The 15,222-nt window shown below is 37.7% G+C and overlaps 1 protein-coding gene across 2 annotated transcripts in view; it reads right to left on the minus strand.

Annotated features, from left to right (window-relative positions):
* hcn4 (hyperpolarization activated cyclic nucleotide-gated potassium channel 4) overlaps positions 1-15,222 on the minus strand; it is a 69,867-nt gene that overhangs the window by 46,091 nt on the left and 8,554 nt on the right. For both annotated transcript variants that reach the window (XM_085352617.1, XM_085352609.1), the window contains exon 2: positions 6,954-7,377. In XM_085352617.1, the coding sequence (XP_085208743.1) occupies positions 6,954-7,377 (424 nt within the window). The remainder of the gene's footprint in view (positions 1-6,953; positions 7,378-15,222) is intronic.

Below are 15,222 nucleotides of genomic sequence, written 5' to 3' on the forward strand. Positions count from 1 at the left end.
AGATGGAGTGAGAGGAGTGTGATCCAGGTGAGAGAATAGATGCATTTGTCCCATGGTGCTGATGGTAGCTGTCCAGACACAGTCATTGTAGCACTATACTGAAGCATCTGTTGTTCGCTGCTCATACTGCTAATGATGATGAATGTTTGGCATGATTGTATCTTGACACACGAGAAAAAACACAATCCTTCACTCATATTGTTTTTCGGAAGCCATGTTGCAGACATGGCATCAGAAAAACATGCCTTGTATGCCATAGACCAGGGGTGCCCAATCCCGGTCCTCGAGAGCTACCGTCCTGCAGCTTTTAGATGCATCCTTGTTCCCACACACCCGAATCAAATGAATGGCTTGTTATCAGGCCTTTGCCAAACACGATGGCATGCTGAAGAGGTAATCAAACCATTTGATTCAGCTGTGTTGGAGTAGGGATGCATCTAAAAGCTGCAGGATAGTAGCTCTCGAGGACTGGGATTGGGCAGCCCTGCCATAGACCAATTGAAAGGCACACAGTTTTAGCTACACATAAAAAAAATGCTCTATAGATAGCAGATATTTGGTGAAAACACACTGTTTTAGTGCAATCTGTCTTGTCCCTGCAAATTGTTCTAATTGTGTCCAAGTAGCCTACTGGATGTTAACAGTAGCACAGTTTATGAACTAGATCAACCCCTGCACTCCTGTATTATTTTTAATCATCCAGCATGATGGCAGATTCGGGGGAACAGGCTGTGGGCAGGGGTTAGATTTCTCACTGTAAATGCCTCGACCAAAATGTCATGCTCATGCATACTGTCATGGTGGACAAAGAGCATGAGGAGAATGCAAAGTAGGCCTGGTAGTGGACCACAGGGAACACCCTTCCATCATCTGTCTAAACAGGCCTGGAGGGCTCAGATCACAAAAAAACACCCTGACTATGCTCTGTACCAAGGTGCGCCTTTGGGTTTGCGCTGAATTACACATTTCACTGTAATAGTTTTTTAAGCAAACCCACTGTGGGTATTCATATCGCAAAAGACTCATTCAGAGTGTTGAGGACCTGTCACTGTTGCTGGCAAGCCTCATTGTGCACTCAATAATAGCCCATTAAATCTATTCTTCCTGCTTTTCTTATCTCTGAAAGACCAGTCCTTGGCTAAGGTAATGGGTCAGTGAGCAGGGAGCTGATTAGTTGATTTCACTTATTTAAATATTTTTGTATAGATCTACTGAGTGGAAATGAAAGGTGCTTCGTTCCATCACCAGACCCATGGGAAAGCCACACAACTGACTTCCATCACAATGCCTGACGTATTGCTTTGTTTCTTGGAAACTGCAGCACAAAGCCACCACAGGGCTGTAAATCTTAATAATCCAAGCAGTAAATAGTAAAAGAAACTCAATTTCTGACACTTTTTGACCTTTTTTAAAAAGTCGGTCCCTCTTTCTCTCTCTCTCTAAATAGACACACACACACACACACACACATTTCACACAAACCTACACATTTAGCAAAGCTCTACCATATACCAACAATTTATCTTGCATTTGATGCAACTGATAAACTTCACTTCCCACACTCTATTACTTTAAATTATTTTTTGCTTTCCACTCGGATGACTAAATAAATAAATAAATGATCAATTAAAAAAACCCTCTTTGACAAACAATTGTATCTTGATCCACACTGAAAGCAACATTTGCTGGGTTGCCCTATTGAAACGGTTTTGCTGTAGGCATCAGGCATCGTGAGAGGAAGCCCGTGGAGCTTTATCATTAGTGCGCTGCCTTGAATCTGATTTAACAGGATGACTAATCTCATCCAAGTCAGTGGTTCGTCAACAGGAGACAACTCCAATGAAGAGAATATCCGGTCACAGTCTTATTTTTATCCCAATGAAAAGTGACGAGAGGAAGCTGACCAGATGAGGACAGGAGAGACGAATAATGACACTCTGCTCTGTCTGTGTCTGTGTAAGTCTGATGAATATCTGCATACTGTATTGAATATTGAACACCGGCATGTAGCCACCTTTTTGTTTGTAAAATGTATTCTGTCAACATGGTAATTGTAATATCACCTTTACAGTATGATGAAAGTGTAATAATACAGAATCAGACAGCATCCTGTGAGCAAGCGTTTGTTGGCACTGAGAAGGAAAAAGACCCGTTGGGGATGAGGAGAGAGAGTTTAATAACTGATAATAACAACTATTGCTTAAATGCAAAGTGGTGCATGAACACCACTGAAAAGACTCAGGGTCACCTGATCCAGCCCTAACTACAAGCATTTCCAAAGAGAAAAAAAATACAAACTGGGAACTGGTTACAGAGAAGAGGGGGCTGAAAACTGAAGGCTCTGCCTCCCATTCTACTTTTTAATACCCTTTAAACCACAAGTAAGCCTGTAGTCCGAGAGCGAAGCGCTCTACTGGGGTACTGTGAGATCTTTAACATCAGATCGGGCCTCATTATTCAAGATCTTTTATGTGAAAAGAATAATTTTAAATTGGATTCTGGATTTAACAGGGAAGCAATGAAGCGCAGCTAATTTACAAGAAATATGCTCTTTCTATCTAGTCCCTGTTAGTAATCATGCTGCAGAATTCTGAAGAAGATGATGGGAAGCCAATCAGATGAAAGTGGGCTTACGGTGATGGACAAATAGTTTAAATGGCTTTTTCAGGACAGTGGATGAAGTTTTGCACAACCATGCAACATAAATGTTCCAGGAATACGACCACAATAATGGAGGAAATTAGTATAGCAGGTTCCTTCACAGTTTAATTATTCCATTGATGAGTGCAAAGCATGTATTTCACATTATTTCAAAGAACAACAGGAAAATCTACATACAAACCAGCAACTGTGTGAAATACATCATTTCACACAGTCATGGTTTATTGTCAATATTATATCGATCCATGGTTTATTACTTATATATATAATGTGACTTATTGACAAATAATTTAAATCCCTTTAAAAATAAAATCAACTAAAACAAACAAAGAAGCCTAAAGCAAAGCCTTTTTTCTCTCTATGTGGGGTAGTTTAGGAGTTCACAATAGACAGATTATGTATACTGACTGCACCATACTAAACCAAATATGTATTTGCACATGCATGCATGAATGTGCAAGTTAGAACTATTTCCCTGAATTGTCAAGAATTTAATTAAACCAAAGCTAAGATGACTTTACAAATTACATTTTTTCCCACATAAGAACCGTCAGTTAGATTTGGTCTCTTTAAATCTCTGAGTTGAAACCATGTCACCTATAAAATGATGATTCTGTGACAAATGATATTGAGCCATATATAGTTAACTGTCCCCAAAGGATTATGAAACAAACTTATGACGTTTATTCTATTGCTGAGAATGTGTAGGTCACAATAAAGCAAATCGGTTTTTCTAAAGGGGTGATGTGAAGCAATAAATGACTTAGTTAAGTTAGTCCCTTTATGCAATTTGTCTGGAAGTAATCTGATAGCTCTGGGAATAAGATTTTATCCATTTATTTTTTATGTCTTAAAAACACCTTACTTTTAATACACTTAAAAAAAATTTTTTGCTGCACCCTGAACCATACCTCTGTTTATGTCCTTTGGTATGATTATATTCCTTTGTCTTCTTCTGATTCCTAAAAAAGCATCATCCACTGCAATTCAGTACATGGAAAAAAGATTCTAATTTTAAAAACTTGTTCCCCACAGTATCACTCTTCAAGGCATTAAACCATGCAGTAGAGTTCACTGAGCTGTATCCAGCACTTCCCAGAAGAAATGTCCTCTGCGTGACTTCTTACAGAAGAGGAAATGAAACTCAAACAATAACAAACCAAATGAATTTGTGCGGAACTATTTCTAGCTTGCAGACACTTGTGAAATATGAGTGAAATAAATCAGCTTTGCCTTTCGGAGGACATTGGGGCATCACAGGTCTGCAGCTTCTGCTATGTTACTACACATCTCATCGTGCCACATTTAGAGTGCCGAGCAATGCTGAATTGCATTTATTGCACTTATTGGCAAAAATTGCACATTTTCATGGATCAAAAGGATTCTGCCTCGATTCTGTAAACAAGGACAAATATTACCTTTTTTGTGGTTGTTTTGTTAGTGTTTGAGTGTGCTTCTTTCCACTTTTATAGTCTTTCAAAGTTCAATATGTAGGTAAATAGACAAAGGGGGAATAAGGTCAGTGCGATGTTTACCAAAATATTCAAATGGTGATAAAATACATACACCTTGTTTGGAATGTAGCTGCCAATAGGAAAAGTCAAAAAGTCAGTTGGGTGGTGAGATCTCGGCGACAAGTTATTCTGCAGTGACAGATGACATTTCAGTGAGATTTCATCTGGAGTACTCTGGCGCTGAGGCAAAGCTGGCCTTTCACTCTGTCTGCCTAACTAGCATTCATCAGCAAACGCTCACACACAATATCCGCACACATACACCACCTACACAGGAACAGAAAATCTAAATGGCAACTGGCTCTGTGAGTGTAATGCCCCCTTTTGTTGTTGTATTGTTTCAATGGTTTTAGATTCTGCAGTCATCAGTAACTTGCAGTGTCCTTGTAAGTTTTTCCCATTCACATCATTATGGATATTTTTTCTCCCATTAGTCTGTTTTCCAATACTTCCAGTAATGCAAAATTCCTAGATTGAGATTGTGGTGCATTACATCAGTGGCCCATGGCTAAAAGCAAGTTCTGCAGGTAGAAGGATGTTTTATTCAATCCTCCTTTATTCCTTATTCTTTTCCCTCTTCCCTCCCTTTCTTACCCCATGTTTTCTCTGTTATCTCATTGCATAGGCTGAACATGTAACAGCCCACTGTCCGAGCTATTCAAATCAAGGTTAGCTTGTAATACATGTATTCCTGCCTTCATTTTAAGTTCAGAAGCACAGCAGTAGGCATGCATAGAGACACAGGGTGACAAAGGAATCCTCCCCCAGTGATTTATTTGAACTTTTCCTCCCTTTGAAATGGCATCACAGAGGCTCTGCATGATTAATGTCATCACACTTATATACACTGTTCTATCCAGCTGCTCTATCCAGCTAAATATTTGAAAACCAGGAACTTCCCAATTCATGGTGAAAGGTCTGGATATAGATTGATGTGAGCATTTTCAGCGTTTCCAATTGCTACACAGTCAGCTGAACATACCCAACAAGTAACACTCCAGTGGTGAATTTTACAATCTATGCAAATAAGCTAATAGTGTTTATTTGTAATATTGTATTGGATAAAGTTGAATATGAAAAAAAGATGCACAATAAAACAAAAAGCGATAAACAAAAATAAAAATTATGATCTCAAGATTTTATCTTGGATAAGAAGGTGATTTCTGAAACATTCTTTGATTTACTAGTTAGTTCACTAGTTAGTTGATTATGATTATTATTCTCGTTGTTGTTGTTTATTGATTTATATTGAAGCCCAAATGCAGATATTTCTGAATGAATTCGAGCTAAACAGAGTACTAGTGGAGTTGGTCCCATACATAGAGCACAAGCGGTTGCTGAATGTTTTGATGAATATGAAAATTATAGTAATCACAAGCTACAGTATTTCCTCCAGCTCTAGAAACTTGGAGAAGTGACGCCACAACTTGCCAAGCTGCTCCGATGGCACGCTGTAGCCCTAACTAAAACACTATGCTGGGATTTCCCTTTTATTCAAACTCTTAAAGATAAGATGTTCTTTTATTAACTTTTCTCGAGCAGATTTATTTTAATTATTTTAAAGTTTTGGCATTAATTTTTATGTATATGTAAAAAGAATGTTCCCAGTAACTTGCGTATATATATTCATCACGGGCATGGTTGTCGTGGTAACAGCAAAATATTTAAAAGATCCAAAATAAATTCAAACTTGTGATTCTTGTTATTAAAGATACATGCTGTACACTCATTCCATCCTGGATAAAGAATAGTTCAAAGAAACCATTAAACGACTTAATTTAATTAACAACTTAATTAAATTACCATGACAATGATGCAGATGATGAGTAGATGTAAACTTCTCACAGCAATTGTACTTTTAAAACCTAAACATAACAAGCTAAATTTAGAGTTTAAATCAGTGAAAATGCCTTATCAACTTTTCTTTACTTTAAATTAAAAAAAATAAATAAATAATAATAATTCTTTGATCAAGTGGAAAGTACCTGGACACAAAAGTAATTTCCCCAAACTAAACAAAGAGACACACTTCAGTACTGTGGAGATAATTTCATTTAGACAACACATCTGTTAAGTGTTGTTGTTCCTAGAATTTCACGGTCTGACTTGTAGCTGAAATATTCCTTTGCATGGCTAATTCCTCAATGATGCAGAGCAGCAGCATAGAGTGTCTTCCTGTTGACTCCATGCTGAGATTCTGATGCTTCACTTTGCACCTTTTACCTATGAGACTAAACAAGAAGATTCATCCAGTGAGAGTAATTGGAACTTTTCTAATTATTGCCACAATCATAATCATGCTTGTACTGCAGCACTGCCTCTTTGGACTCTGGGGTTCCACTGCTAGGACGGGCACACAGTGGGAAAATGCTAATCAACATCCTGCCTTCATCAACTTATTGGTGACTGGTACACAGCAAAGAGTCTCTTTTCTCTTTTCAAGGGTGGATGCAATCAGACGCAGCACCCATCCATATTTCTTTCCTGAAAGAAAAGGGGAAGCAAACATCTTTGCAGTGGCTCCCCAGGACAGAAATAGAATCTGAATTGCAATCGGACTTAGGGAAATGAATCCCTGTCTGTTTAACTATCTTCATGAACTAATATGCTTGTATGATGATCACTGCAAATGATGTAGTATGCTAAAAAATTTTTACTCCATGAAGAATACTGTTTTCTCAGTAACAATATAAAGCAGTTCACAAGATACACATTATAAACTAAACTTTCTTCAGACCTGTTCACATACAGGTTAACAGCCTGAAAATGATTTCTTACCTCCTCCCACTGGTGGATGTAGCGAATGAGTCTAGAGAGGCGCAGGAGGCGCAGCAAGCTTAGTATCTTGGTAAAACGGACAATGCGTAAGGCGCGTGCCGTCTTGTAGAAATCCGAGTCAATGCGCGTCTCCACAATGAGGAAGATGTAGTCTACGGGGATGGAGGATATGAAGTCGACCACAAACCAGCTCCGCAAGTACTTGATCTTGATCTGTTGCGGATCTAAGATGATTTCTGTGTTATCTTCCTTGACGATACCCGTCCTGAAATTAAGAACCAGGTCCATGAGGAAGAAGGTGTCGGAGACAACGTTGAACACAATCCACGGGGGGGTGTGCTCATCCTTGAAAAAGGTGATGCCCACAGGGATGATGATGAGGTTTCCAACCATCAGCAGCAGCATGGTCAAATCCCAGTAAAACCTTGTTGGTGAGAGACATGGAGAAATGCAGAAATATAATGAATAACAAAGTCAGAATATAAAAATATGAGGTAACTTTGTTGTGTTTGTCTTTCACAGAGTGAATGTTCTATAAACTGCACAATTTAACTGCCTGCAAACAAAATAAAAGACGACAACATTTTGTACATATCGATAGTGTCATTTTCTTTTAACTTATAGTGTGAGTATTAAAGTGGGCTGACATATACATATACAGCAAAAGGCATAGTCAAATAAAATATGCATGTTTGATGAACTGAGGAGACCAACATTTGTTCTGTGTTAGATAAAACTTTAAGAAAAGGAATGTGTGGCCTCTTTTTCTTCCATCTGGCAGCTCCATATTTCATTCCATATTTATTGTTCAGTGTATCCACTATCAATATATCTCTACATCTTGGATCTCCTCTATTGCCCTGATACCTGTCCTATAACAACCATACATACTTCTCCGTCACTCCCCTTAAACCTCTGCACTTTCTGATTCACTAACTGTTCACAAACAGCCAGCATCTCCTCACCTCTGTTTCCTTAACCTACATGTGAAAGGAAACTGAATGGTCCAATCACCATTCTCTCTCCCTTTGGAACACTCAACTGCTTCATCCAACTTACTTATTAGAATTCCTCTTTCTGATATTAAACCTGTGGGGCATACACACTGACAGCATTTAACATCACCCAGTTCCCTTTACCTGTCAGAGTCCCTGCCTTTCCTTCTCTCTCATCACTGACCTATTTTAAGCTTTTATTACTATGTATGTAGTGTTTAGCAAGCTTACATGAACATGGTGTAATAATGGTTTAATAAACTCTGCACTTATGAACGTAGCCAATATGTATCCATGACAAAAAGGGGGCCTGATATGAAAACATGTGTGTAGGCATGCCTCTAAATCACACCTCAAAGGTCAGCGGAGGTTAACTGTTAATTAAAAACTGTACTGTGACCTCGTCAATCTTCCAAACCAGAGAGTTTGGATATAAATTGCGCACTCTGCTGGCTCAGTAATTGAATCATTGTGCATTGGTGCAGTGATTGGTGATTTACCCACCCACTTCTAACTGGGCCATAAAAATTTGTCTTTGGACAAAACTTACACCAAGAGCAAGGCTATAAAAATGAAGAAGAATGGATGCTACATATATAAACAAGATAGGATAGAGATTTTTACTGAAAGCTCACTAAATTACAACAATAAATTACTGCTGTTTGACTTCTTTGTTGGAGCTAAAATCGGTAGATTTCATGATTTATTCTCAGTATGTTTCAGTAAATATATCCAGTGTTTACAGTGAATTGCTGCTCCACAGAATCACACAGTCACATCCAAAAAACATCCCTTGTCCAAATCATGTTAAGTTAGATATACCAATATCAAAAATGTAAGATTTGTCCTGTTATTTGTTTCTGTATTTCTTTTGATAAACAGTTACAACTAAAACAACAATTTCTCTAAGAAATATGAGACATATGTGTGATTAAGCACATATTGTCATTACACACCTGTAATATATTCACTGATCTTTCACATTGCAGCAGTTTGAGTCCTTTTAACTGTACACAAGTCAAAAAACTTTTATTGATGCAGCAGAAAAGCAAACATTGGAAATCACTGCTGTTTGCAATATAGTATCCCTATTTCTTATTCTCATTGTTATGTCTGAGCCCACAATCTCTGATGCACACATCTATGGATAGAATTTACATCAGTCTGGGTGAAAATGTTAAAATGTTTCTTCAAAAATAGCACAAGCAGTTATGAGGTTTGTAATGTGTTTAGACAGTTCTACGCCATGCAGATATGTACACTACATCTCAGTTTTATGTGCATTGCGCACACAGACACATTCACTGAGGAAACAGTGACAGTAATTGGAATTCTTCAAAGTAAAAGGGTATCTACTTTTCCAGATTGTTGTCAAGTGGAGTTATATTTAGACCGACCCTGCCACCACTGTGTGCTCACATTAAGACTGAAACCCAGAAGGACAAGTAAAACTTTGAAGGAAGAAATGCAAACATTGGTAAAGGCATTTGTGCTTCATACTGCCATGTTTCCCCAATATCAAACAATTTAAATATTATTTACATGAAATAAAGTTTTCCTTTTGTCTTACAGTATTTGTAACTTTCATTTTACTACTTATATTTGTCATGAAGGTGCAGCAAGACACACAAATTTTTCTTAAAATTCAAGATTGAGTTCATTTCCTCGACAAAGGCAAGACTGTTTTTATTATAACTGATCAAACATTATAATTTTGAGGAAAAAATAAAAATCAATGAATGAAAGCTTAAAGGAAATGTTTTTTCTTTTTTCCATGTTTGTAAAACATGCATGAAAACTGGTTTTCATGCCATAATAACAACATTTACGACAACTTTTTGAATTAGTACCATCTAACAAATAAATTCAGTGAACACCTCTGTTTAAAATGTTTAAGGCCTTGGACTAAGATTAGTCCATGTCTGGGAAACTGAGCCTAAAGGTCTATAGCCATACTAATAAGTCTGTGAAGCTGGATTCAGCCAGAGTGGTGCTTTGCCTGTACAATGTCAATAATAACATGCTTAAGCAGATTTAAGAGCAAATATTGCTGCACAATAAATAAATCTAAATATGAGGCAAATGGACAATGGACTTTGACCAGACAAAGCAGGCGCTTTGTAAATGCACTCAGAATTTTAACTGGGTATCTTTTAGCTACAGAGAAAAGGAGAAAGCAAGCTATAGAGATATAGACTTGATAATTGTCCAAGTACTGCTGACACCTGTCTGATCAAACCTCACTTATCACTATTGATACAATCATTGATTAAAGAAAATACAAATAAAAAGCAAATCTTGACTCTGATAATTATTGATTTTGCCCCAATACAATATTTTGGGATAAGCAGTTACTTTTAAAGAGCAGTGTAAAAATCTCCATGATCTCAGTGTGTCTCTATCAATAGACTATGTTTATGTGCATGTTTGTTCATGCATGCATGAATGAATGCTCATGATTTCTCTTTTTCAGTCTTGTAGCTGCCTTCTAATGGAGGTCAGGCCACCTAAACATAGCAAGGATCCATTTACTGTGTTTTATTATGCACTAGGACCCTGACATAGGAGACATTGTTCTATAAATATAGTTGGGTGAGCCTGGGATGTTAGACGGACATTTCAAAGGCATTAACCAATCTCATATCTGTATGTGCACAGAAAATCAGAATTTTCACCTGTGTGATGGGATACCACCTGTTTTAAAATAAAAGCAAAAGGAAGTCAGCTAGTATTGCTAGGTTAGCAGTGCTTTTATTTTGTTACATGATTGTTAAGGTGCTCCCGATTGATGCTGCGGCTATTATGGACACGTAAGCACAAACAAAAATGTAAAACTAGCAAGGTGTGAAATCCATTCTAAATGTCAAAAAATTAAAAGTTTTATTCAGTAAAGAAATACTACTTCTATGTCTGGATCTGAGTCCATTACATCAGTTCTACATGAATTAGTCTTTTGTAAAACACAAAGAATAAAACAGTGACAAAGTGCCTTATAAGTTTATAGCAAATTATGGAAATATGTGGCCAGCGATCACATTTTATGAGCAATTACATGACCGCTGAGGAGTATCAGAGATTGCATGACAAAAAATGTAAATAACAGGAAGGCAGGTCTGATGGGTGTGTGTAAAACATATATGTATATTTTTTATTAATTAGTCTAGAAAAGCATTTTTTTTAAAACTAAAAAATATAGCCGTGGGATAGCTCACACCTAGCTTGTTATGATGCTCAGAGTTCACTGTACCGATGAAGGGAGCCCTGACATTTTGCTGTCTGCAGGGACAGAGTCACAGACCACTATGCTCTCCGGTGGGGTGACCAGGGACAGCAGGAACATGTTGTCACCCTTAGAGTGCATCTGACTACACGATAAGCCTTTCTCATTCTCCTCACCCTGCCAGCCAGGCTACCTGAAAGGGACTATGAGAGCCACCACAAACAGCCTTACAGTACACACGCTTACCTTTCAGAGTAGCTTATATCTAAATTGAGGAGGCACAAGGCTAGGATACGAAAATGGAGTATATACAGTATGGGATTGAATATACAGGGAGCAAATGTTCATAATTTTGTATGTGTGCACGTCTGCGCACCTGTTTACATTTTGATTGTAGAAATATCTATCTGCTGGCTACCATGCTGAGAAAATGATGGATCCCATACAATCGGATTGACTGTCGTGTCAGAATCGGAAGGCTTTTGATCCCCAGCTACTCCAGTGAGAGTGAGTGTGATAGATAAATGGCTCTACAGTTTGTGAATGTGAATGTGGCTTGTGCTGTAAAGCACTTTGAGTGGTCAGTAAAGACAAGACAAGTGCTGGAAAAGGAACTAGCTTTAAATGTCAGTCCCTATATCAGTCCAATCTGATTACTGCAGAGCTATACACTCTTTCAATACAAACTTCAGGTGTGTAAGACAACATGAAGATTTTTCTTCCATGTGGAAATGTCAGTTTGTATGTTTTCATATACAGTATGAGTTATTTCACTGAAGCTGTTAATCTGTCATTAGCTAAGCAGTTTAAACCCACTAATCCCACAGTATATATATTAAAACTGGTTTGTTGACCCATATAACCATTAAGATTACTTGGCTAAGGTGAGAGATTATCACTGTGTTGGTGAGAAGCGTTGAATGTATGTAAGAAGGAGAATTTAATCACGGTGTTCATCATCTAATCCTCACCACTTAACCACCAAACCACCCACTCTAACCTATTTTTCTGACTGTAAAAATTGTCCTTCTGGAGGTCATGAAAAACATTATTATTTAAATGACCATGAGTCTGAACATTCATTACTGCCATGATTTTGTTGAGGGAAAGCTTATTTCTGTATAGTTAGTCTGAAACAAGACTTGCTATCTAAAAACCTTTTCTCAATTTCTACAGACTAGACATTGGAGCACTTTTTTTTCTATCCACTTACTTAATGTTTAATTTATAATTTTGTAGGGCACATACCAAAATAAATTGTGTTTGTGCTACAGTGTCGTCTGATAAAGGAAGCATTTGAGGTGTAGTGTGAAGGATTTAATTACAGATTGTAACACACTGAAAGTCTTTCATTCACTTCTCCCTTTTCCAGAAATACAGAAAAATGACTGTCGCTTAAACATGAAAAAAGCCTTTGTGGACCAATATTTGATATGGCAGTTCTGAGTAACTGTAGAAACCTGGGACCTTAGTTATAGAAAACTCTTCAAATAAATTTCTGGAAATAGATCACCCTAAATCCTATGGTCCTTAATGTGTTTTAATCTTGGTAAATGTAAACGTAATGCAGTGTACTATGACAGATTTTTTTTTTCTGGTTTTGAAAATAATGAAAAACAATATATATATTTCTCTCCTGAACAAAAGAAATGCAGGTGTTTCATAGCAGGGGAGCTGTATTTTAGGTGTGATTAAATGTCATAGGACCAACTTAACAGAACAGTTATATATTAAACTTAAACTCACATGATAACTGACAGAGCAACAGCTTCTCTTAGTCCACTGCCAGTTGTGAATTAGTGAACACGGAGTGTGAATGGAAATTAAGCATGAAAAGCTCTTGTGAAACAGAAAAAAATCATAAGCTATGCTTAGCCAAAGGGAAATGCAATCTATGGTAAAGCCTTTCACAAATAACAGGAGAACAACATCAGCAACAAAAAAGGCCTGTTTACTGCCCATAAAGGCATAGTCCACTGGTCTTAAACAAGCCAGTTGGCAAACACAGCAAGATTTAAGTGTTTAGGAGAAAAAAAATCAGGTTAAAAGGGTTAAACCTATTTTTTGTTGTCACCCGCTCCAATGAACTGTCATAACGGTGCTGTCTTTGCTAAGCACAGCCAGTAGGCATACTGCAAGCACATCATTGACACTGGGGCTGTGCAGTTAAAAGAGGCTATATTTAGGTGAGGTACGCAGTTTTATCAGACCTATGCTAAGAAGATTCCATCAGAGGTAGAAGCAAATCTCCCCAAACTTAGGCTAAGAGAAAACAGGGATTTACTAAATGCCTACAAAGGGTAGAGGAGAAGTAAAATCAACTAAAAGGGGTCAGCATTACGCCACTAAAAGAGATCCATAAATAAGATTGCTAGTAGTGTTTCTGGTGGGACATCAAGCTAAGGGTACAGGGGGTGATTTTTTCATTCAGCTCTAAAACTATCTGGGACTGTTACTGAACACACATAAGAAAGATTATGCTTTAGACAATGTCATAACTGCTGCAGTAAACAACTCTTAAAAGAGAAGAACTGTAGCCCTTTATGAGTAGACACAGGCAAATGTAACCTCGACTTCCCAAATTCTAATCAATGGAATATAGCCTGCTCTCAGAAATTGATAAACACTTTCAATAGCACTTCACAACACTTGGATATCATTTATTAGCTTTATATGAGGAAACGCACCCTGTATTGATCAACATTACCAGCAATCATCAGCTCCCAAACTCGGTGCGGACTTTTTCATTTATAGGTCAAACTCTGTTTAGGTATGTTAAGATATTTCATTTGCTCAGTTTATTATCTTAAAGTATGCAATGCATTATTTGGGAGATAATTAAAAGAGGCACTATAATAATGTAGGTTACCTCAGTCAAAAACAGCATATATATCGATCATTCTCTGTAAATAGCTCAAAAGGAATTTAAACACTTCAGTAATGCAATAATTCCTGTTTCGTTTCACTTCTTCTCCATTCAAATTCCAAAGCCCCTAACCTGGCTAAGCATCTTAGGGAAACTTTATAAATGCTGCAGTGTCAGTTCCAGACATTTAAGAATATGCCCCAGAGCCACTCACTGAGATATGTCCAGCCTAAATTTGCTGTGATGTTTCAATAGCTCTAAAGTATACTCTTGAAAGCTCTGACTAAATCACAGAATCACCAGATCCACTTTGCAAACTGACCAGATGTAATCAGATAGCCCACTGAGAAAAATGCTCAGTCAAGATATTTCATACATCTGCTCTGATTTAGCCAAGTCTGTCTTTTATACTATCTTTCAGTGTCACTGGGATCAGAGTCTTCCCAAGCTCAAAAAGTGCAACCTGTTCTCTGAAAGAAGAAGAACTATACATGGGTGGTCTAAAGTCAACAAAAAAGTAGACCTTCAATGGGAGAAAATGGAGAGAGTGACAGGGATGTAAATGGCAAAGAGAGGACAGAGAGCACTCTATGAGTATGAGCTGTGTCATGAGCATGCATTTATCCTACTAGCATGTGCCACTATCTCCTTTGTAGACTGTCATCCTGCCACTAATTGCGTCTGTGTTTTATCATGATGCCTTGTTATCTCCCATAGGGTCCTTAATGTCATGTCAAAGGAGTCTCCTGACAGCCAGACACAGAGTAAACATTGGCCAGTGTCCCCTTAAATGAATTCAAAACCTCTTTTCACTACAAGCAAGAACCTAACATCAATAAAGAAGTGGGACTTGGAGAGAGATGGAGCAATGGGTTTTCTCTCACCACAGATGAGATGCTACGATAATCGAGTGACTATAATACCTGTAACTGGTCACTGTGTACACCATTACTTCATGACCTTACTGCAGGATTGCACCAGTGCTGGGCCAAAGTTTTCATCACTTTGCAAGCTGCTACTCAAACATGGCGTAAGAAAAACTCGCACAAAAAATCAAAACAAAGAAACATTAGTATCTAACTCCATTCGGAGGTCAAAGGGTGAGAGGATAGGAGCATGAAACCCCCCCCCAAAAAAAACACAGTAGAGATAAGATGTAAAAACAGTGACAGAAAATAAGCAGTTGGA

Source organism: Diplotaxodon limnothrissa, linkage group LG1, assembly GCF_057381915.1.
Source record: "Diplotaxodon limnothrissa isolate DT_005_m linkage group LG1, D_limnothrissa_male_GT1.1, whole genome shotgun sequence".
Lineage (NCBI taxonomy): Eukaryota > Metazoa > Chordata > Actinopteri > Cichliformes > Cichlidae > Diplotaxodon > Diplotaxodon limnothrissa.